At 41.0% G+C, this 25,203-nt stretch overlaps 1 protein-coding gene across 1 annotated transcript in view; it reads right to left on the reverse strand.

Moving 5' to 3' along the window:
- UBASH3A (ubiquitin associated and SH3 domain containing A) overlaps positions 1-25,203 on the reverse strand; it is a 39,562-nt gene that overhangs the window by 11,340 nt on the left and 3,019 nt on the right. Inside the window, exons 3-8 of the mRNA XM_074946415.1 lie at positions 23,258-23,311; positions 20,914-21,100; positions 17,517-17,715; positions 14,894-15,063; positions 13,609-13,817; positions 939-1,065 (exon numbers count right to left, since the gene is read on the reverse strand). Coding sequence (XP_074802516.1) covers positions 939-1,065; positions 13,609-13,817; positions 14,894-15,063; positions 17,517-17,715; positions 20,914-21,100; positions 23,258-23,311 — 946 coding nt within the window. The remainder of the gene's footprint in view (positions 1-938; positions 1,066-13,608; positions 13,818-14,893; positions 15,064-17,516; positions 17,716-20,913; positions 21,101-23,257; positions 23,312-25,203) is intronic.

Genomic DNA, 25,203 nt, shown 5'->3' on the forward strand with positions numbered 1-25,203 from the left:
ATTCTTCTGGGGATTAGTATTTCTAAGAGCCTTTCTTTCTAATGTGCAGGGTTCTTGCAAATTTCAGGCCCCTACCAGGTCACAAGAAAGGAGCTGCAGACAGAATATACTCATGGTGCTACACACACAAATGCACCCAGGTCACATGAACATCAGACCCCATGCACCCAAGCGAGGAGCCCATCTGAGAAGTTGAGATTTAGTCAAATTCTTGCCCTTTGCTGGGCGATCTGTTAATAAATACTGGGTATACATTGTAAAAAACCAAAACCAAAACAACCCCCCCCCCCAAAAACAAACCACATCAATTTTGAGGGCAGAGGTTAAAAATTTAAATCTGTCAGTGTTGATGGTGACCCTTTAAACTAATTTACTCTGCTACTGTCTTACACACCTATTTATTATAGATATATATAAAAAACACATAAAGACATTACAGACTAGGTGCTAAGATCCTACTATAAGGCATATAAATATCTAAAATAAAATCAATTTGGCCAAGGAAGTAGAAACAAAGGGCCTAATTCTGCTCTCAGTTACACTGGTGTAAATCCATTGAAATCAGTGGTGTTATGCAGGCCTCAGACTGGTATGAGAGACGAATTAGGCCCAACGCCTACTGTTAGCAATATCTGCACATTGCTCCCCAAGCCGTATCTCCACAGTTGGATACAAGCCTTGCTTATACTTACAGGATCTGTTTACTCCTTGCACATAAAGAAAGCTGACAGCTGGAAACTATGTATTTTTTTTCATTTGCTTTTTTATTTTTTACAGGCAGAGGCAAAGAGTCATTAAGAAATGTAAAAGCAATTTCTCTATAGAAAATATTGAAATTTGATATTAAATGTTCATTTAAAAACATGTATTTGTATAAGCATGTTACCTGCACTGATATTTATGCACCTGTCAAAGAGTAAGAAATGAAGAATTATTACCTGGAAAGCAAGTGTTTGGGTTACACTCTTTGTCATTATTGGGTTATGGACTTCACCATTCAGTTTAGGTCTTGGTTCATTTTCATTCTTGGGGAGCAGTCCTGAAGCTGGAGTTAAAGTGTATTCTCTGTGGGAAAAGTAGAAGCAACAGACAGATGCACATAGAGAGGTGGGATTTTTAAGGCCTGATCTTGTATCCAGGTGAAGCCAAAGGCAAGATTCCCATTCACTTCAGTGGGAGCAGAACCATAAAAAGTTTTGACATGCTTTGCAAAATTGTATATGAGAAAGTCTGATCCCACAGTACTAATATAAGTGCCAGGCTATTGCCAGATTGTGATTAATAAATAACGTTGCCCCTTTTGATCTGAGTGGCTAGTCAAAGTTCGAGGTCCTGGAGATGTTCCAGTTGTAAGCAGAAATTGAAGGAGTCTTACTGATGTAGTTTTATTTATGTACAACGAATGTACGAAGTCCTGCTTCTCTGAATGCCGGAGAAACCAACAACAAAGGAGCAGTTTCTTAGTTTATGGCACCAAGTCTCTTTAGCCAACAAACCCACAAGATCACTCTCTGGCTTTTTCCAGAATCATACTACGCTTACTGGCTATTGCTTCACTTTCTCTCTCTCTCTCTCACACACACACACACACACACACGCACACATGCACGCACGCACACACACGCAAACGCACACACCGCAAACCTCCTCTGCCCACTCAGTCCAAACTCCTGGGCAGGTTCACAATCCCTGTTTGCCTTAGGGGGGAGCTTCTGATTAACTTATCCAGACAGTTACGTTAATTGAAGGAGGCGTTCACTCCCAATCTCAAAGAGGTTTGTGATCGATGCAGTCACCAGTACCTCTCAGCATAACGCTCCTCCTGTTTTAGCACTGCCCATAATTCTGATGGTACCCAAAATGACGATACCCTGTGTGACCCACGCCAAATGATACAAGGCTATCTACATATGACAGGTTTCAGAGTAGCAGCCGTGTTAGTCTGTATTCGCAAAAAGAAAAAGAGTACTTGTGGCACCTTAGAGACTAACCAATTTATCTGAGCATAAGCTTTCGTGAGCTACAGCTCACTTCATCGGATGAAATGAGCTGTAGCTCACAAAAGCTTATGCTCAAATAAATTGGTTAGTCTCTAAGGTGCCACAAGTACTCCTTTTCTATCTACATATGACTGCTGTCTTTCTGTCAAGATGTTTTCACATCATCAATCCAAATTGATTTAATTCCCACCCAAAACCCTTTGGGATTTTTTACTCCCTGACGGACTTTCCTTCAACCACCTGGGCAATCCCTATTGTTTCTGTGGAATTTGTTGGCTGAAGCAGACCCTGCTCATTCTGTTTGAATGGGGGTTGTGGGCTTGATCTCTATAACAACTTTTCTAGGCCATGTCTACACAACAACACTACATGAGCACAGTCAAGGCCGGATTTAGGGGCAAGTAACGCAGGCGACTGCCTGGGGTGCCGGGATTGGGTGGCGCCGAACTCGGGGTACAATTTTTGGTTGTTACTGAAAAAAAGGAAAATAGAAGGTATGAAGTAAAATGTTTCAGGTATTCCATATGTGGATTCATTTTTCACTAACCTCCTAGAATGTTTTGGACCTTGTAGCATCTCATGGAACCTTCCAGACTTTGAGAACTACATTTTCCTTGAACCTCCTAGAATGTTGTCAGCCATGCCCTGACTAGTATATCGGGGCGTGGCGTTGCCAGTTAGTCAGTGAGTGAGATATAAGAACAAACTGATCTGAAGTGAGAGCCTAGCTGCAATATTGTGAACCTTGTTTTATTGTGTAATTATGAAAGTGTACTGTATTTTAAGACTTAAGAGTGTAAGTAGCGATTAATAAAGGACATATTTAATGAGATGCCAGAGATATCTAGTGAACCTATATCTATGCAACAATATAAAAGAAATACTGTTTCTTCTTTTGCCATGCTTTACACATAATGTTTGAGGACTTTCTAAGACTGCAGAACATAGACTTTTGCTCTCCCTAATACTGTCTATTTTCCCCTGTATAAAAAAGATGCCCACGAAGAAGACTTCAGGAGCTCAGTATAGGAAGTGAAAATCTCAATTGCAATCTAGTTTGCAGTCAGGGGTAAATTTAATGGGAAGATATCTGAAACAGAAGAACATAGACCAGACTTTAAGCAGTTGTGATCATCCCAGTGCAGAAGAAATTGAGGAGTGAAGCATAAATGATGGAAGTCTTATTACTAAGGAATTAGCAGATTTACCTGAAGATAAGGAATGGAAATGTGAGGAAAGTGATGGAGAATCATCCAGTTTTCCTGGTGGCATAAAGGAGAGTGATGATAAAGAAGAATGTGGCTCACATGAAAAGGAGAATAATGACAAAGAAAAGCTGGTTTACATGAAAAGGCGAGAAACGATAAAGAAGAATCAGCCTCGCATGATGACAGAAACAGCTGTGAGAAAAATTGCACATCACAAATCAATACATCAGATCCTTCTTTATGGCCAGTGATCCTAAATGCTGCCAATACGGATTGCACAATTTTGAACAGGTCAGACAAAATCAAGGATATGAGATTTCCATTAAATGAGCAGAAGCGACACTTCTCAAAGTCACACTGTGAAAGAGTGCTCAAGTATAGTGACAGGTTTCAGAGTAGCAGCCGTGTTAGTCTGTATTCGCAAAAAGAAAAGGAGTACTTGTGGCACCTTAGAGAATCTGATGAAGTGAGCTGTAGCTCACGAAAGCTTATGCTCAAATAAATTGGTTAGTCTCTAAGGTGCCACAAGTCCTCCTTTTCTTTTTGCAAGTACGGTGAGAAACTGAATCGGCATTGGCTAGTTTACTTGAAATTAACTGACAAAGTGTTCTGTTTTTGTTGCAAAATATTTGACAAGAATGCCAAATTGTTGCTTTTGCTTTCTGGGTACAATTACTGGCATAATTTAGCTGATGCTCTGAAACAACATGAAAAATCACCAGGCCATATTACAGCCTACTCTAAATGGATGGAGGTCAAATCCAGGCTCAAGCTGAATAAAATACATAGATGCAGAAAACCAGTGCATTATTAATGTAGAAACCCAGCAGAGGAGGAACGTGCTTGAGTGTCTGATCTGAATTACCCTCTTCCTTGCAAAGAATAATTTGATTTTCTGGGGCTTGTCAGATAAGTTGTTCAGTGAACATAACTGTAATTTCCTCAGTCTGGTAGAGCTCCTGGGAAATACGACGATGTCATGCATGAACACCAACATCTAGTAGTTCATAGAGAAGCAATGGACCATTACTGCAGCAGAACAATTCAAAACAAATTGAGTGACCTTATGGCAAGGAAGGTGCTTGATAACATATTGATGCAGCTTGGCAAAGCAAAGTACTACCCTGTAATAACGAACTGCACTCCTAACATTAGCCACAGTGAAAAGATATCATTTACAGTAAGATTTGTTGACGATGAGGATGGCTGTATCCAAATAAAGGAACACTTTATCTGTTTCTGGTCTGTGGACAACTCTACTGGGAAAGGCCTAACAGAACTGTTTATGAACATTTAGAATTAGAATAAAATAAAGCTTCAGGACTGCCACTGGCAAGACTATGACAACAGTGTGAACGTGAAGGGAAGAAACAGTAGCGTCCAGGCAAGGATCCTTGTGCTGAATCCAAGAGCTTTCTTTGTGCCTTGTGGCCGCCATTCCCTCAGCCTGGCTGTGTCAGATGCAGCATCTCTCTCTTCAGAGTAGTGCAAAGGAGATACGTCCTGTTTTCAGCATCAGCTCTCAGGTGGAAGATCCTCGTGGGCAATGTTACAAATCTGACCATGAAGCCACTAAGTGACACTTGCTGGGAGAGGCACATTGACAACATAAATCACTGAGGTACCAAGTAACTGAGGTTTACGATGCCCTGATGGAACCGGCGCAGTAGAGTAAAGCCGAGGCCTGAGTCCGACACGAGGTGCAAAGCCTGGCAAACCAGATCACTGACTTCCAATTTTTGGTCTCAACTGTGGTTTGGCACGATATCCTGTTCCAAATAAATGTTGTAAGCAACGCATTACAAACTTAGTCAATGGACATCGCAACCACTACTACTTGGATGAGAAGCTGCCTTGATTTCACTGTGGCCTCCAGAGGCAACAGATTTGAAAATGCCATCACTGCTGCCAAAGAAATGGCAGAAAACTTAGGAGTTGAGCCTGTCTTCAAGGAAACATGCATTCATCAGAAGAAGAGACAGTTTCGTTACAAGGGCAGAGATGAAGTGAAGGGAAGCTTGGAAGAAAAATTCAATAGGGAGTTTTTTTTTTTGCTCACTAGTTGACACTGCTCAAGTGTCCATTGGAGAAAGGTTCAGACAAATGAAGCACCACGAATAGAGCTGGGAGTTTTTGTAGCTGCTGGCAGATAGGAAAACACTCTTGAACAATTGTACAATTGTCACGGGACGCTGACACATGGAGAATGTTCGGACATCAATGATTAAAGACTTGTTTGCCAAATTAGACAACATTCATCACATTTTGCCACCCGGGAAACACTCTCCATTCAAAGTTCTCCAGTTCATTCATGATGCAGAGCTGAAGGACACTTTTCCTAATGTGTGAATAGCTTTGAGGATTCTGCTCACGCTGCCATTCACAGTCACGAGTGGTGAGTGCAACTCTTCGAAGATCAGGCTAATTAAAACATATCTTTGTGTGACGCTGGCCAATAACAGACTGACATCACTTGCTATTTTATTGCTTGAAAATGCCACTGGCCAATCTTTGAATCTCTCTGAAGCTGTGCTTCAGTTTGTGGGGACAAAGGTGAGAAAAGTGACCTTTTGAACTAAAGGACTAGGTTTAAATTCTAAGACTGTCACCTACTGTAACACTAATTAATACTGGTTCACCCAATGTTGGTGCACAGTTCAATTTCTTGATTTTAGTATGTTTCAGTTATTCTTAGAATTAAAAAGTTTCTATAAGCTTAGAGGAAACAGTTTTTTATTTGGTTATATATGGCATGAATAAATACAGATTTACAGATTCTACCACGCACATTTATCATCTTATATGACAGGGATAAAGCATGTATGCAAATCGTGCATCAAAGTTGTGAAATGGGCTACAAATACAGTAAAAAATAAGATATTCAAAAGTTTAACAAATGGGGTGGGGGGAGCGCCAAAGACACTCCTCGCCTGGGGCACTATTTGGTCTAGGGCCAGTCCTGAGCACAGCTGTGCTGCTGTAGCGCCATAGTGCAGATCCTTCCTACAGTGAGAAACGGGGTTTTTCCATTGCCGTAGGAACTCCACCTCCCTGAACAATGGTAGCTAGGCCAATGGATGCATTCTTCTGTCGACCTACTTTGCATCTATGCCATTGGTTAGATTGTCATGGCTATGGTACTCAGGGTTGTCAATTTTTCCCACCCCTGAGCACCACAACTATGTCGACCTAACTATTAAATGTAGACCAGGCCCCAACCTCAACTTCCACAGCTACATTTTCAAATGATTCAAAAGGAGAGGAGGGAGGGCAGCCAAGCTGAAATTCTCCCTCCGCCTTCCCCCCCCCCCCCCCCCCCCGGAACAGTAAGCACTAGGATCTGTGTCCAATATGAAAGGGGCAGTCCCAACAGCCTTTTTCAGCTGTGACAATGCTAAAGCTCACCCTGCTGTCCACTGAAATGGTTTCCTTGTTTTGCCATTTGCTGCTTGTCGGAAGCACTCAGCAAGCAAATGGGGATCAGTTCTTCTTTCAGATCCACAGGAGCTTTAGCAGCTAAGATTCCTCCTAAGATGCTGGGTCTCAAACTAGATTTCAGCTGCTCCCTATTTTTCCTGTGCTGCAAAGCTACCACAGTGTGTAGCTGGTACAATGGTTTCTGGCCCCTGGGGCAAGCCAATTTGTTCATTGCAAACAAACAGCCTCCAAACCATTTTTCTCATCTGCGCTATATCTTTAAAGGGAACACCCACAGACTGAATTTGTAAAACACCTTTCCTGGCACTGATTACGCAGTTATTAGCCATAATCAAATCCAAGCCAAGCTCAAATCCAATTAGCTCAGCCACTGTTTCAGCCACCCAGACCTCTGGCTTGAATTCCAGAGGTCCAATCTTCAAACCCAATTTTCCCAGTTTTTGGATGGGTTTCATTGCGTCAGTCACTGTCTCCATTTGAGACCAAGGAGGGGGTTCAGTTATGGATCCCCTGTTCCCTAGCTTTTTTAACAGGTCTGGTTTAATAACTATTATATTTGAGCCAGTGCCAATCACCACTGTGCATTTTGCAGATCCTATTACACACTCAATAGCCAAACCCCCATGTTTGTTCAACTGCGCACATTGAAACGAAAACTGAGGGGCTGATGCTTGTACCCTCCACCACCCATTGCCCCTTCACCGTGGTGTTCCACCTTTTCCTGAACTGAGACAGAGGCTTTCACTACACACTGGTGACAGTCTGTCTTGACCTGAAATACAGTTTTAAAAGTCCTTCTTGTTGGTGGCCAATTTTGTCAGCATTTGTCAGTATTAGCATTTAACCGACTGTTTCCTTTAAATTTTGTATTATTGCCAATTTCCCTTCTTTACAAACCAAATTAATCAGTTTTTCTAATCATTCAATACGGTCATGAACCAGAACAGAATCCCCTCTTTCATCATATATATTAGACACAGAATGGTACTTACAGGGCTCCTGGCATTCAACTTCTATCTTCCTCACTATCAGCTGTTTCCTCTACTGGTGCATTGCTGCAAAGAAATGTTCGAGTTCTGTGGGAAATTCCACAGGCTCTCAGAGTGTCTTTGGTCTCCTTTCACTGATCTTGATCTGCAAGTCCAACTCCAGCTGATCATCTAGAAATTGGTCCATCGCCAATGTATCCTGGAAGGCCTCATTCCTATCTGGGTATGCTACGAGCACAAGCCTCTGCAGGTCCTCTGCCAGATGGGGTTTCTTCTCTCTTTCTAGCTGTTAACTGCATTCTGGCCAGCTCAGATTGATGGCTAGCTTCAAAGTGCATGACCAGGGCTTGTACCAGGTCTGGATAACTCTGTCTCTTTTCTGCAGGTAAGTTCTGCAGCACTTTCAGAGCCGGGTCACCCACATTGGCTGCTAGTAACCCCCTTTTCTGTCCATCTGCCATTGATTTGAGCTATAATGTTGAACTGAGCCAAATAAGTGTCCTAGGGAGTTTTCCCCTCCCTTTTGCATTATCTGACCTGGGACAGGCTGAACGCTCCCCTCTGGGCCTTTGTAGATTACAAACGGGGTGAAATCTGTTGCAAATATCTGGCCTTACCCAAGTCCTCTGGCTGGCTCAATTTCTCATCCAGGTGGCTGCCTGCCACTGTGTTCTGTGATATTTAGATTTCCTTCTGGAGCTGAATTTTTCAACTCCTTAAGTCCTTGCTGCAATTCATTTCAGTTAGCAAGTTCCAAATTGGCCAAAGCCTGTTTGATCTCCACTATTTTGTGGAAAAACTTCTGGTGTATGGCAGTCAGACTGTTGGTCACCTCATCAAGCCATTTTACCGTTCCAACCCAAGCGTGTTTCCCAATCTCTCGAGGCACTTTGTAGTTGCTCCTCCAACAAGGATCTTATCTCAACCTCCAAATTTTCTCTAAGCCCTTTCTTGGAAATCTCTTGTTTTAGGCCTTGTTTTAATTTCTAGTTGCCATTTCCGATTTCTATAGGCATCTCCATTATTTGTTCCATCTTGGTTCAACAGGAATACCATAATCTGTATCCTTGGAAACTGGATCCTACTACTACTGTGCATTTTTTGACCCATGTGGCTAGTCAAAATTCAGGGCCCCGGCCATATTCCAGCTCAAAGTAGAATTGATAGAGTCTAGTATTTTCTTTGATGCAGTCTTGTTTATGTACAAGGAATGTACAAAGTCCTGCTTCTCTGAACACAGGAGAAACCAAGAACAAAAGGAGCTGTTTCTTAGTTTATATCCCCAAGCCTCTTTTAGCCAACAGACCCCAAAGCTCTCTTTGTGTGGGTCACACTGTACTCACTAGCTACTACTTGGCTTTCTTGCTTTTTGCCTCTGCCTCTCTTTCTGTTCTGTTTGTTCTCCCTCCCCTCATATGCACAACACAAACAATACTCAGCAAACCCCCTCTGCCCTCTCACTCCAAGCTCCTGGGAAGGTTCACAACCCCCATTTATCTTAGACCTGGTCTACACTTAAAAATTAGATCAACTTAGCTAGGTCACTCATGACTGAAACAGTTTGTGCCTGGAGGACCACAGTAAGTTTGAACTAGCCTCCCACCCCTGGTGTAGACATTGCTAAGTCAATGGGAGAATTATTCCACTGACCTAGCTATCACTTCTCAGAGAGGTGGATTAACTACATCAATGGAAAAACCCCTCCTGTCAATGTAGGAAGCAGCTACATTATGGTGCTACAGCGACACAGCTGCAGTGTTGTATCTGTGTCACTGTCGCTGCTGTAATGTAGACGTGGCCTGTGTTGGGAGGCTTCTCATTAACTCAGCCTGACAGTTACATTCAAAGAAGGGGACATTCACACCCAGTCTCAAAGAGGTTTCTGAATGATGCAGTCACCAGTACCTCTCAGCATAACAATAATAACACTATCATACCATATGCATTCAATGAAGGTTAAGGTAGTAGCTGCCATATGTCCACCTCTGTAATCTTGTGAACTGGTACAGGCATGTGGCGGGTGGGAAGGCAGCACATTCTGCACCTCCTGAAGTCAATGAGAACACTTCCACTGACTTCAGAACTGGATCAGGCTCTATATAGTTCTAAGGCTCACCCCAATATTTAGCCTAACATTGCAGTTTTGCCCCATGAAAGGGATGCAATAATAATGGGCCAATCAAGGAGACTTCAGAAGATGCACTTTTATGCTTTTCTAATACTTGAAATCCCCAAAACATGTATATTTAAAAAAATCTGCTCCCTTGAATAAATAGGCCAATAGACTATGCAATGATGTGATGATCTGGGATGTATGTATATATTTTTAGCTGCAGTCTCAGTACAAGGAATAAATATTGAAAAAATCTGATTCACAAATTAGAGTAAAGCCAGATCTGTACCAAACCTTCCAGTTAGCTAGTTTGTGATTCAGGCAACCACATGAGCAATGGGTTAAGCCGAACCACACTCTGGGGCCTTCAGTGCACTATAGCAGTGTCCACACAGGACAAATACTGGATAGCAAGCTAGTGCACTGCAGATTCACACCTGGGCTTGCCGCACAGTAACTTGCCATGTAGACAAGCCCTAAGCTGCACACCTCAGGAATAACTGCAGGAGGATTGTGCTTCCTGAAGAGACACCCATCTAATACAAAAATTTCCTCCTACTTCCTCCTGGTGGATAGTAATTTACTGCTGGTCTACACCAGCGCCAAATTACTACAGCTCATGTCCCCCCCATGCTGGCTCAGCTACTTGGCCATTGAGTGAAGGGTGGTGGAGCTAAGGCTTCATCCCATCCCCACCCACCCACCAGTTGGTGGGACAAGTAGGTGAGTAGACCTGCTTTTCCTACATAGTCAGATCTAAGGACTGTGTAGCCCCAGGAGGGACATAAGTGAGTCCTTAGTCCATGGGTATGCTTCCTGTGCCAAATTATTTTATACACTTACCAAAGCATGCCGTTTCTGACCTACGAACTGTCCCGTATAATGTTAAACAGATATTAATTCATGGCAAGGAGAGTGTGTAAAACCTCTTAAATGTGTCAGACAGGAAATGATACACAGTTAGCTCCCTCCCTTCAAGGATACAGCAAGGACTGTTTTTCAGCTTTTTGTGTAGAAGCTAAGCTCTTATCTATAAATACCATCTGCAGAGCTTGCAACTACAGAGCAAAATGCAGCACAGAGACAGATGCCTTTGAAATGAGGTAAAATCATCAAGATCAAGGTGGCCCTATGTGGGGAAGCAGCCTCCACATTTCCTCATTTCTAATTATCACTATAACCTCTAACAATGAAAAACAAGAAGAAAGAAGATGCAATAAGCAGAACATAGGCTAAGGGGCCGATCTGTATTGCAGAATATTTTCTTCTAAAATTCATTAAGATTTTTAAGTTACACGGGGACCAAAAAGCATCTGCAGCCACAATCCTTTTATTTTAATGTTCCTAAGCCCTCTAAAAACAACTTGTGCCAAATTTGGTATGAAAAGTGTTCCTGGGTTGAGTCTTTGAACGCCAAATTTCAGTGTAGAGTGACTATACCTGAGTAACAATCACTTATGTATAAGACACAAATTGGTCTCTGCACTCATGAAAGAGACTCTTGAATTGATAGGACACACACTCCTCTTCTGTGACACAGGCACAGGGGAACAAACTGGTGAGTAGATGCAACAGGGAGCATGGATGTGGGAGACATTACAGTTCCAGTGCATATTTGTCCCCTGCCCTGAAGTCCATGGAAGCCCTCACGCAAAATCTCTGCATGCTAGAGACCCTGCAGTTTGAGGGGTCATACCAGGGCGGCTGGAGGGCACAGCTCTAGAGAGCATTCTTCAGGATGTGTTCCCCCTCTAACCTAAGATTTGCTAGCAGAAATTCTTGAAAGATGATCCTTGTCTATATTTTAATAGCTCCAAAAGATGTGTTCACATGAGAACTTCAGCTATAGAATCTCCAGCATTTTTCTATGCATGGACTCTATGGATTTCTCCATCTTATAATATGCTGAATGAAGACAGCATGAAAGATTTTGTTTTCCACTAGCATTCAGTCCATGTCACAAAAACCGATTCTAAAGATATCCTGCCAGACCTTCCTGTACAATAGCATTTTGCATTTCATATAAATATAAGTTTATTTGAAACTGAGAGTTTAAAGTCATTCATGCAGATTCAGTGAAACTATTAGGTACCTAAATTATTATTATTATGGAGATGTAATAGTGCCACCCCGGTTAAGGTTGGGTTCTTTTTTTCACTTAAAGCAGGGATTCAGCCTCTTTGTTTTATATGAAGAATGGTACACCTTCCCCACATTTCCAGTACATAATTTGTTCAGTGATATAAAGTTTTCTATAAATTTTAAAAATAGTAATTAGTTTGAGTTATACTTAATTAAATATCAGCCATTTAAGAAAGTTTAGATTTTGTATCTCAATTTTTCAGATATCTTTTGCCAAACTGATTAATGATTTTTGGCACTTGAACATTGGCCCACTTGTACATTATAACAGCATCGAAGAGAGTGGCTACTTGTAAAGTTTATTATTTATTTTTGATGTATTGAAAATATTCATCATAATGTTTTTTTCTCCATCACATAAGTTGACAAATATTTTTTACTTCAAAGGAATTCCCTTGAATCTCAGTTTTCATTTTTTTAAAAATATGTTTTCATTTCTTATGCTTGTTAATAAAATCTTAACCCTCCCCCCCACAAAAGAGTGCTTTAGTCATTAACTAGCAACATTACATATTTTATTCGCCATCTAGCCGTGGCTCCCCTTTCATGAAAAACAGGGTCTCTTTGAAAGTGTCCCGGAGCCACTATGATGTTGGAAATTCTTTCTAACATTAAAAAAACCAGGGAAATTCAGACACAAAAACACTATGGTGTGTATCAGCTAAGGCTTTGTGTGTACATGTTTTCACTAAACTGTGTAGAAGCGATACTGGGATATGTGTGTGTGTGTTGAGTCTAATGTGTTTGTGTGTTGTGGAGAGTTTAGGAAAGGGGGAACTGGAAGACTGACATCCTTACTGCGGCAGAGATAATGCTGTGGTGCAGTATCTGTTGTGCACGATAGTTATTCTAGAAATGAGGAGTCTCTCCTTGGGTGGAAGAATTGAAGGTATGTACTGTCGGATGCTTTAAATTTTCATTTCCTTCCTTATGAGGTCTCGTGTCATCTATATTTAACTGACGTACAATGTACAGTTATTATGTATGAATTTTCAATTGAGTAGTAACCAAAATATCCTAGATATTTTCCAAACACATAAGCCAACATAGTTCTTGCTCTGAAGAAAATTAAAGATCAAAAACGAAGGTGAAATATGGGGGAAAGGAGGCATCCCACACAGAAAGTGAAGATAGGCCTGGTCTCTAGTTCTGTTGGTTTGTTTGTCTTTGTTTTGTTAAGTTATGGAGGCAGAGCTGGGATACAGTGAATAGCATGAGAGAGAGAGAACTAAGAGAAAACAAGAGTAGAAAAAAGAAAGGAAGGAAAAGAGAGCTCCACAACTCAGCCACACACTGTATAGGGTCAAAATTAAACTTCCCGCAGCTTGGCTTAATTACAAATAAACTAATGACAGCATGACATAAATTCCAAGCTCAAATCCCCCCCAAGTTTCCTCCTTAAGGACTGTTGATGCTTACTGGCTTACGCTGTGTAATTGTGGATGCCACTTCACTATAAATGTGTACACTGCATGCTATGTTGTGTATTAGACCCTATGCCAGCTCTCCCAGAGAACCACTCTCACCTCCTTATTTCCCAGGTAGTGTTAAGGCACCCACTTCCTGTAATGGGTCAGCAAGAATCAATCAGCATCTTTGCAGCGTTCCAATACCTTCCAACAGGGTGGGTCAAAAGACCTCAATCACTGCATTTGGGAGCTAATATAGAACAGTAGCTATAGCCATGCATGGAAATTACAGAGAAGAGCTTTACTAACCTGTGTTTAACCCAAGTATCTGACTCATTGGCTTTTTCTGTGTAATTTTCAGGAAGAAATCCTCTGCAGCCAGTCCGGTGCGAGGTACCAATCACCCAGCCATCACTAACGTCGGATTGTTGTGATCGGTCAACATATATCAAATCTCCAGTATTCAGCATTAGTTCATCAATGTTCTGAGGCTTGTATTGGAAGAGTGCTTGCAAGATCTGGTGGGTAATTAAAAAAGGAAATGTCTTCAAATGCATGCCAGGCCTCATTTCCAGAACATTAATGTTATCAGTGATGGAGCATTTCAGAGAACAGCTGCTTAACTATGTACTGTAAATTGTTTCTCTATTTTTTTTAATACTGTAGCTCATTCTTTAATGACATTTTTCGTTATCATAGAGAAAAAGACTGTAGTGGACTCTTACACTATATATAAAAATAGACGTTTGTTCAGAAAAATCTCATTTTCTGTAACAAGTGTAGAATAGTTTAAAAAAGACAGAAATATTTGTAGGTATGTTTTCCATAATTTATAATTATCTGGCATATGAAAAAAAATACTGTAAGTTTCATAGTGTTGCACACTAGGCTATCTCTTGTCTTATACTTAGATCGTAAGATCTGTGGGGCAGGGACTGTCTTTGTGTTTTGTTTGTACGGTGCCTGGCACAATAGGGTCCTGATCCTTGACTAGGGCTCTGAGGTGCTACCATAATTCAAATGATATGCTGTACTGATCTGGTTGAAAAATGGTGAAAATGTCATGAAAAAATTTAGACTTTTTAATGAAAAAACTTCACTGAAAAGTTGAAAAATGTTGACCAATTTTAATCAAGAATCCTTTGAGCAGAAAATCCTCAGGGATATAGTCATGCCCTACATTAGGGTATTCAGCCCTTACAGGTTTTTCCAAGGTAGGTACAGTCAACTAACTTATGTTTTTACTGTTATGCAGTGATCTTGCCTGGAAGAATGCTGGTACTTTCAAATACTTCATGCTTATTTTCTGTCTTCTTATTTTCACACTCCATAATAGTCTAAAATTAAGTTTTCCTGTTTGAGTTTGGAATTAGATCTGACTGGTCTGCATATCAACAGCCACACAATGTTGCATGGTTATCTTCCACTGATTTGAGAATACAATTTTTCAGCCAAAAGAAGCACCTTGCATTGTAATGTATACTGAAACTATGAGTTATGCATACTTTTTTGTTCATAAATAAAAAACAAATCTGCTTTAGGAAGGCTTTTAAATACATGACTACAGAAGACTAAGTAATGTTGAATGCTGTACCTGGTAATTTACAAAGCGCATATCTCTAGAATACAGAGCAGCTGTCCACAGACAGCTTTGTCCTGGGTTGATATATTTGGCTAATTGTTCCAAAGTCTTTTGATGGTGAGGATAAAACTTATGAGCCAGGGTAAGGTGCAGCTGCTTTGTGCAGGGTTTCACGCGGCAATCTAGGAATAAAATAATAATCCTATAAGGTCACAAAATGAGGTGAAGTGTACCTAGGCTGTTTATTTAGCACCATGAAGCAGAATTTTATTCCATAGGCTTCTGCACAGTATATGAAACAATGTAGTAATCAAAGGCAATCTTTCAGACTATTACACTATTTCCAAGTGAACAGTCTTAATCTGGTGATGTGCACAGTTCACCCTTGCGCTAAAAAAAATATTTCATTCTTTCTGGTTCACCAATGAATACTCCCTTATTTTCTTCGACAAAATATTACTTCTCAGAAATGAAAATACCATCAACCAAATCCTGCTAAGCCATCAGCTGGTGCACAGTCCACTTGGGCTCTGCAGTTGCATATAACTCCATGGACCCTGAGAGAGGTACTCTCTCTCTCTGATGCAGCTGCATAGTGCCTATCCCCCATGGCCTCATGACCCCACCCCAAACTCCTTTGCACACTTGACTCCTCTCCTTTCCCTGCAACTGTCCTGACTGCCAGACATAGAAATCAGAGTGCTGGAAGATGACATATGGGCAAAGGGGCTGGACCTAGGGATGCTGGGGGTGCTGCTGCACCCCTTGGCTTGAAGTGGTTTCCATCATATCCAGGGTTTACAGTATAGTTCAATGGCTCTTAGCACCCCCATTATACAAATTGTTCCAGCCCCCCTGCATATGGGGAGGCAGTGCCTCCCAATTAGGGTAGCGAGCTGACTGTGAGGAGGAGGTGGCATTACAGCTTGGAGGGAATGAATGGGACACCTGGTCAAGAATAGGTTGCTTAGATAATGGCTTTGAAACAGCCCCCTCCCCTTAGCCCACCTTTCTCTTTCCCACGAGGAGATAGCTGGAACCCTTAACCCCAAGACTATCCCTTTCCCTTCCTCATACAGGAGCAGAACTGGGTGACTGGAGCCCTAGGCCTGCAGTAACCTCTGTTATCCCTGGAGCAGGAGAAAGGAGGTCAGGATCTATGGAGATTGCTTGGTGGGGAATCCATGGCTCCTACCTGCACAACACTTGTACGCTGATGTGATGAGTGCTAAGGAAAACTCAAAGAAAGACAAATATACAGATCAATCCCCCCCTTGACCTCTTTTGTATCAAGCCTTATTGCACCCATTACTGTCTATATATTATAAGGCTATTTATAATACTCATCACTGTAACATCCAAGAACATACCAGAGCTGTACCGCAAAGTCCTTATTGGACTTTATAGAGTCTTCAGTTCTTCTCCCTTCCCCAGCATAAGAAACATTGCTTTGAATATATCCCTACCTTTCCCTCCTCTTCTTCTTATTGCAGTGTAAGATGGACCCAGCATTCGGCCTTTTGTCTTTTGAATTACACTTACAGATGCTTAACATTAGTCTTCGGCATTCTTAGCGATATTTATTGATTTGATCTGTGACATCAATGTAGTAAACTTCTATTTCAGTATTTCATGTCTCACATATGCAGTTTGCAAGGATTACTGGGAAGCACAGGTCCCTGAAGGGAAATCTGTAACTCAGTAACAAACCATGAGAGCTGACTAGTCTGTGGGGTCATTGCAGGAATTCCAGACATTTACAGATCTGTTTGGATGCCTATCTTTCTTCCTGCCTCCCTTTCGTCACAGCATGACCTTAGTAACCTGAACATCACCAAAAGCCAAAGGAGCCCATCACCTTCCCACACTGCCATAACTAAAGTATAGAGCTAGAGGATCTGACATGATAAGGCTTTGGTTGATGTATTCCTTCTGGACTCATTTGTTTTCTCTTGGATTTCCTCATCCATGATCATAAAACTCACCATTATCCTAAATTATGTGCCAGGCTTCAAGTTTAAGGGTGGTACAGTTTTATACTCTCTGTCCCTTTCCATTTTGGAGGCTCAGAACATTAATACTTCACATTATGCTTCCAATTTATGCATTAATTTATTTTTATAAAAAACCCATGACACCTACTAAGGTAACCCCTTGACCTGAAACTGCTGTTTAGCAATGTAGCTTTGAACAGACATCAAGCCTGCCTCAGAAACCGTGGAGATGACCACAGTTAAGTGCCTAAATAGAGAGAGATACACAGTATATATATTTTACAGATAAATCTACCCAGTAATTGCCTACAGAATGTTACAAAGTGAAGGCTTTGCTTAGATTTCTCAAAGATAATAAGAACACCATGAAGTGTTTCTATTAACTGCCATTGTATGTGTCTGGCTTTTGGGAAAAAGAGATATCTTAGGCTGATACATTATGTCTGCTGTGTAAAAAAAGCGAGAAAGCAGGGCCCCCAACTCTTCTCATCCCCTGCCCCTCACTTTCCCCAAGCATGATTTTTTCAAAACTTTGGGGCAGGATGGTTGCATGAAGCGAATACCAGAATCTGATCTGAGTCCCATCAGAAATTCAGGAGATACTTAAAATTACTACAATTTCCAATTGACATTGATGGTACCTGCCAAGATTGAAGCCTCAGTAGCAAAAGCCACAGCAAACTCTTTGATGACATTTGCATGGGCATCATTAATGAAGAAACCAAGGTAGCTGACAGACGAATGTAGTGATAGAGAAATGACAGGTGGGAACAAATTTATAAACCTGTCACCAACTTTCTTTAGGGCTTCATGCAAGAATTCCACTTTCCGGTCTTCACACTAAAAGAAAACATATGGGGAGCATGCATTACAAACCAACAGCGGCACCCATTGCCTCCTAAACAATTCCTACTGGTCCGTATCCAAACCATAAAACCACTACCATAGTTCGGTATTAGTTGGCACTCCGGCTGGCAGTCACAGCAGAAAGACCAAGTACTGAAGATTCACAGAGTTTACATTACTTTCTTATCCCCTGAAATATTCCACCTAGGACGGGGTTGAGATACATTGTACGGAAGCTTGACAGTGCTGCTGCCCATACATGCTTTCTGTGGTTAATTCAGACTTTGACATCTGACACCTTTCAAGAACACTCTACATGCATTACAAATTAATAAATGTTTATTTCCTATAAATGTCATTAATGGCCAACTAGTTCCACGGTGTTTGACATTTTGCTATGACACTTGTTCTCTTTATTTTTTAGTCTCAGCAGCATTATACAGTATGAAAGTATAATGAATATAATTTCTTTGTCCAACTGCTCCATCGCGGCACTTTCCATATTGCTTCAATAGATCGTTGTCTAAGCTAATGGCGAAGTGCTGCAAGGATGCTAATGTGCAACTTTGCCAGCAACGAAAGGTCTCTAAAACTTTTACAGATCAATATAGTTTTAGTGATACCCATGCCATTCTTCCACTGAAGTGTACACATTGATCCTTTAGGGGGGATGCTGTTTAAGACTCATTCTGTAGAGAGGTTTCAGAGGAGCAGCCGTGTTAGTCTGTATCCGCAAAAAGAAAAGGAGAACTTGTGGCAACTTAGCCTCCTAAATAACTTAGGCACTTTTGAAAATTTGACCTGTGATCAGAGTGTTTTCTGAATCTAAAGATAATATAATCTAAATAATACGCCCTATGAATATCGAGATATTCTCTACAGAATGAAAAGGAGGACTTGTGGCACCTTAGAGACTAACACATTTATTTGAGCATAAGCTTTCGTGAGCTACGGCTCACTTCATCGGATGCATGCAGTGGAAAATACAGGGGGGAGATTTTATATACACAGAGAATGTGAAACAATGGGTGTTACCATACACACTGCAACGAGAGTGACCATTAAATTAGGCTTGAATAAAGACTGGGAGTGGATGTGTCATTACACAAAATAAAACTATTTCCCCATGTTTATTTCCCCCCTCCCTCCCCCCCCACTACTGTTCATTACACGTTCTTGTCAACTGCTGGAAATGGCCCACCTTGATTATCACTACAAAAGGTTTTTTTTCTCTCCTGCTGGTAATAGCTCACCTTGCCTGATCACTCTCGTTACAGTGTGTATGGTAACACCCATTGTTTCATGTTCTCTGTGTATATAAAATCTCCCCCCTGTATTTTCCACTGAATGCATCCTATGAAGTGAGGTGTAGCTCACGAAGGCTTATGATCAAATAAATTTGTTAGTCTCTAAGGTGCCACAAGTACCCCTTTTCATTCTGTAGAGAATATCTCGATATTCATAGGGCGTATTATTTAGATTATATTATCTTTAGATTCAGAAAACACTCTGATCACAGGTCAAATTTTCAAAAGTGCCTAAGTTATTTAGGAGGCTAAGTTCCATTTTCAAAACTGACTTAGGTACTTAGGATCTTAAGTCTCATTGATTTTCAGTTAGGCTTTGTCTACACTGGAACTTTGTCTGCAAAACTTTTGTCATTCAGGGGTGTTGAAAAGACAATATGCTAGGTTAAAAGGCATGAACGACAAAAGTTTTACTGACAAGAAGTGCCAATGTGAACAGCACTTAGTCGGCAGGAGCGCTCTCCTGCCGACTAAGCTGCTGCTGCTTGTCGGGAGCAGAATTTTTTTGTGGGCAGGAGAGCACTCTCCTGCCGACAAACAGCAGCTACACTGCGCACCTGTTAGCGGCTTGGCTGTGTCACTAAAAGCTATGTAGTGTAGACATAGCCTTAGACTAACTGCCAAAGGACAAGATACATCATAGATAATGTAGACATTGTAGACAACTAGTTTAGACACACTGAATTATACTGAAGCAGAAAACAGTTGACTGGTGTATGTAATTACTGTGACTATCTAATATGCAGCAGTTAGTGCATAAAAACTCAGTGCAAAATTACCCTCCTGGGTAGTTTAGGCTTTACAAAGATATTTTGGTGCCAAAAGCATCTAGGTGAATTTCCTGCTTAGGAGTTTTGAAAATCCCCCTAGGTACCTATCTGCATTTTTAGGCCCCTAAATCTGTAAATCTGTCTCTAAAGTACTTTTGAAAATAGGATTTAGACTCCTAAGTCACTTACACACTTTTGAAGATTTTACTCCATGGCAATACTAAGGTATAGAATGTGAGCTGCGATGGGCAGGAGAGCAAATGGAGCCCCAGCCAAAGCAGGAAGAAAAAGCAAAGAGAACCAGCTTTTTTTTCTATACCTATTTTTAGTATGTGAAACTTTCTCAACAGTGAACTGAGAGCAACTACTGTTCTTCCAGTCAGCATCCAAAAGCACTGAGAAACGAATGCACAGAGGATGTTAAGTAGATAATATGGCTGAGGGTTTGCTTTTCTGTGCACACTGCCTATGCAACTGCTTGCCTAATTTGCATGCTCAGAAGGCAAAAAGATATACTATTGTCCACTTGCACATGCAAATACATGATTTGCAAATACAGCCATGTTAGCTGCATGTACAAATTAGGTGTGCAGTTGCACTGACATATTCATACATAGAGTTTAAACGATCAGACCTCAAAAAAGCCTAAATCCAGCCACTCTGCTCTCATGAGACTTGAAAATCTCCCTCTAATCCCTACTTCCAGTTCATAACATTTGTTGGCCTGATCATTCCTCAATATCCACCATCTGAATATTTTTACTGATATTTGTAAATGTAGAGGGGAATAAATGCAATTACCTTAGCCTGTGTCCCAGCATACTTTGTGAAGGGATACTGTTGCTGGGTTTTCAAAACATGACATTTATTTGAACACACTGACCTTTGCATATTGAATCCCTCATCCATATAATTTTTACGCACTACCATTTGTGCTCCTACTTGCAGATAGAAAACAATCACACCTGAGTTTCTACAATTATGCGAGGAATTATTAGTGCAAAATAATTGTAAGAGCAAGTGAAAATACATGCTCAAGAGAGCCCAGATTTCAATCTTAATTTTACATTAGCATGTTTTTTGTGCTCAATGGAAATTGTTAAAGGCTTTCTTACCGTAAAGAAATCACAAAGAGTTATGTGTGGGAAAATCTCATGGGCTTTGTTTCTTGCACATTGGTTCTTGCTCTCTTTCCAAAATTCCTGCAGTTTGTCAAGCAAGGGTCCAGTTGGGCACAAATAGAGCGCGTACTCCTGAGGGATTGGATCATCCAAAGAAGGATCATTACAATGAGAGTGCAACCTGAAATTGAGAGTGCATCGCACAGGGTAAGTTAAGGCACAATTGTGTACACATTCCTCCGTTGCTCTGGTGAAGACATCCACAATAAAAGCAGAGAAAGAAAAGCAACCAGTCGTTACATGAGCAGAAACTCATAATGAAATAAGAACAGATTAAAACTAGAGCTGGTCAAAAAGTTCCCCCTTATGATGTTTATTGACGGGATGAGGTCTTTTGGTTTTTAAATGAAAATTTTCATTTTTTTTTACATTTGAAAATGAAAACATAATTTTCAGTATTTGAAAATAGAAAACTTGTGGTATTGTTTGTTTGATTTTCTCCCCCATTTTCTATTTTGCCATTGGAAAAGGGAGGAAAAGGGGTGGGAGGAGCAAACCACCAAAAAATGAAAAAAAAAAATTTGGGAGGTCGTTTTGAAAAGATAGGTTAAAAAAAAATCCTTCAAAAAACAATTGGTATTTTTATCCACCTCTAGTTAAAACAACAACAACAAAACAAAACACCCCCACCAAAAAAAAAACCCCAAAAGAAAATGCATCAACTGAAATTAATAAATCGTAATCCAATCTGTAATAACAGTCATTTTGCTTTGGGAACTGCAGCATGATCCGCTTCTGATTTTTTTCAGTTCACAGCATGAAGTAATTTCTGATGGAGCTTGTTTTGTAGCCTATGTTGAACTGGACATGTGCTGGGATGAACATGCAACCCACCACTTGATCACCACTCTGGTGTCAGAAGTATATGCCACATATCAGCATGGTTTGCAACACATGGACCCAGATCCAAAAAATCCAGAACCACCTTCTTTGTAGTATAAACTCTAAGTAAAAGTCATAACTTGTGTCCTCTCAGCCTTGCTGGAAACACAACAAAGAGGAATATACAATAATGCATATTTCAACTGTGCAATGTTCTCATTCTAAGCCTTTGTATCTGGATGATTAACTGTATTTGCCTTACATTGCCCCACTTGGAGCAACATCAGTTGCTTTTTAGGAGGCATTGCTGGTGCTGCGTGCTCTTTTATCTCTCTTCTGTGTCTCACAAATATCAGCACAGAGCGTGGGTTTGAGATTTGACTCAGGTTTGGTCTACATTTAAAAATTAGATTGACCTAGCTACGTCACTCAAGTTTGTGAAAAATGTTGTGGCCTGAATGGTGTAGCTGGGTCAAACTAATCCCTTGTGTGGTCGACAGAAGGATTCGTCTGTCAATGTTACTGCTGCCTCTCAGAAAGGTGGAATAACTACATCAACCGAGAAACCCCTTTCCATTAACGTAGGAAGCATCTACACTACGACTCTCCAGTGGCACAGCCGCAGCATTCCAGCTGTGCTGCCGTAGGGGGATAGTGTAGACATACCCTTAGATTTGGGATTTAAATTGCAAAATAAATCAGCATCAGCAACATCTCCATACTCCATCACCAGTGTCTCAAACTGGAGAAAAAAATTCAGACGACCCAAGAATAGCAATTGACATTACCCATGGTCATGCCTATCCTGGATTCTTATTTTTAAAACCGTAAACTCTTAGCCATTCAGCTTGATTTTATAGCCTTTTCCCACCTGGGGTTGTGTTCCCTCCAGTCAATGCCTTTTAACCTAACGTGTTCCAAATTCATTTACAATTGTAATCTCTCTGATCTTGAACACCTCCTTTTCTACTTTTGCCTCATGGGCTGAGTATCTAAGCTTTCCTCTCCAATGTATAGTCACCATCCAGTTCTGTGAGAGTGAGAGTTTTTTGTGCACGAGTGGAGGTGTGAGAAATTGGACACATTTATTGCATAATGATTCCTCACAATCCTCCCTTCTTTGACTATGTCAAAATTAGGTGATCATGACAGCATCCATCCCCCACACCCACATGTTCTCTCATGTTCCATAAAATAGAACCATCATCTAGGAAGCAGTAACTCTGCTCTTACTTTACTTTGCACTTTGTGCAAATAATTTTATGTCTACAAGAAACAAGATCGAATAAAACTATTCCCATAAAGCAAAATAAAGATGAGCTCAGATTTAATTTCATTTTTATCATGAAGTCTGCTAAATCCAAATCCAGTGGGGAAACAGCTCATAAGCAGCTACATTTCATTCAGTTTCATGTGAAAGTACTCCTGGGGGAACTGTAAATTGTTTCATTCTTACCACTTTGAAGCCTCTTCTGCTGTCTTGTGTCCCGTAGCAGCCAAAGCTTTTTGCCTAAGGAAAATAAAGTGGATTCACCGTGAGAAAAGAATAGATGCAGTAAGACAGCAAATTCTCCTTTGAGTTCTGGAGACTTTCCCTTAATACACTGTATAAGCATGATTTGTACTGTATATGGGCCCACATTATTATCAGAGATGAGTCAAACAAAATCTCAGCTCCAAACACTGTATTTGGGCAGAACCAAACCTTAGATCCAAACACTCTTATACTTGGGATCTGGAAATCTGGATCCAAATTTTCCCAAAGGAGTCAGTGTTTGGTTTCTGCCCATTAGAGAGACAGATTTGAGCCACAAGTTCAGGGATTTTGGTTCAGGTCTAGCGTTTTGGTTCAGGTCTATCTCTAATATGTAATTACTGTTCTATGGAACCAAATTATACCCAAATTCAGTTTCTTTTTCTATCAGGGCAGTATGTTCCTGCACATACACGTCTTTGAGACCGAGTCGAGTTTCTTGGGGTGGGGGAGGTGGGGAGAAGTCCAGCAGAGGAGCTGGATATTTCAGCCTGGCCACAATTCTAAAACTCACTATGACTCGTGTGTTTCTTTTGCTACACCCAAGAGACAATATTTGCTACACTTGAAACAAGATTTTCTGCCTGTTGGGGTCTTGAAGCCAAATTTGTAACATTTAATTCCCTTCTGTTCAAGTTCTTATACTACATCCAGCCCTGTAGTATCTGTGCACCTTCCAGCAGCACATTAAACAGTGCGGCTGATCTCATGTGCTTTTTTCTGTCTTCTTCGCCCCAGGGAGAAAATTGTATGTGGATTTGTAAATAAAGAATTAAACGTGTTACTTATGTATGACGTGCTATGTCCTTTTATTACTGAAGGCTCAACATGGCCAAAATACAACTCTTAATCTTTCCCCCAAGCCCTCCCGCTACTTTCTTTCTTGAGCACTGTGGACACCACCACAATCCTTCCTGTCACTCAGGCCAGTAAACTGGGTGTCAACTTTGAATGACTCAGACCTCTCTTTAGGACCTTATGTCCTAACTATGTGCAAATCTTGCTGATTCTTTCTGCACAACATCTCTAAGATATGACCTTTCTCATCCGTCCTCACCGCCAACACTCTCGTCCAGGCTCTCATCATCTCATGCCTTGATTACTGCAACATCCTTCTCTCTGGCCTTGACAAATGCAATCTTACCCACTCATATCCATTCAGAATGCTGCTGTGAAGATCACTGGTTGCTTTAATCATGCCACCCCTCTCTTTGCCTCTCTCCACTGGCTCCCCTTTCTCCATAGCATCACGCATAAGCAACTTGTTTTCACTTCCAAGGCCCTTCACCAGCGATCCCTACCCTACCTATCATCTCCCATACACTATCAAGAGGTCAGCTCCTGCCTTCTCTTTGCCAATGCCATCCTCCGTCAATTTTCAAATGAGCTTTTGTTCTTTCTCCCAGGGAATGCTCCCGGTCAACATCTACAAAGCCAAATCATTGTTCTCCTTCATTTTCCTCCTTAAAACTATCCTTTGCCATTAGGCTTATAGAAAACTTGACAGATGGTTAGGCAGCTGGGGTGCTGAGATCTCTGCCTACCATACCAATCAGCATTGTCTCATTGTGTCCTTGTGCCGGTCTGTATCTATCTGTTGTCTCAGCTCATATTAGGACTTTAAGCTTATTGAGGCAGCAACTAGGGTTCTTTTGTGTTTGTATAGCACCTTGCCCGGTGGCATCCTGGCCTGTGACTAGGGCTCCTGTGCACTTCCACAAAGCAAATAGTAGACAATAAGGCAATTTAATGCAAAAATGGATCCTAGGTCTACAAAGATCATTCAAACAGAAAGGAGAAGAGTTCTTAAATATATATATATTTAAAGTACTGTTTTAGAAAAAGAATAAACTACCAGATCCCTGTCT

The sequence above is a fragment of the Natator depressus genome, chromosome 1 (assembly GCF_965152275.1).
Source record: "Natator depressus isolate rNatDep1 chromosome 1, rNatDep2.hap1, whole genome shotgun sequence".
Classification (NCBI taxonomy): Eukaryota; Metazoa; Chordata; order Testudines; family Cheloniidae; genus Natator; species Natator depressus.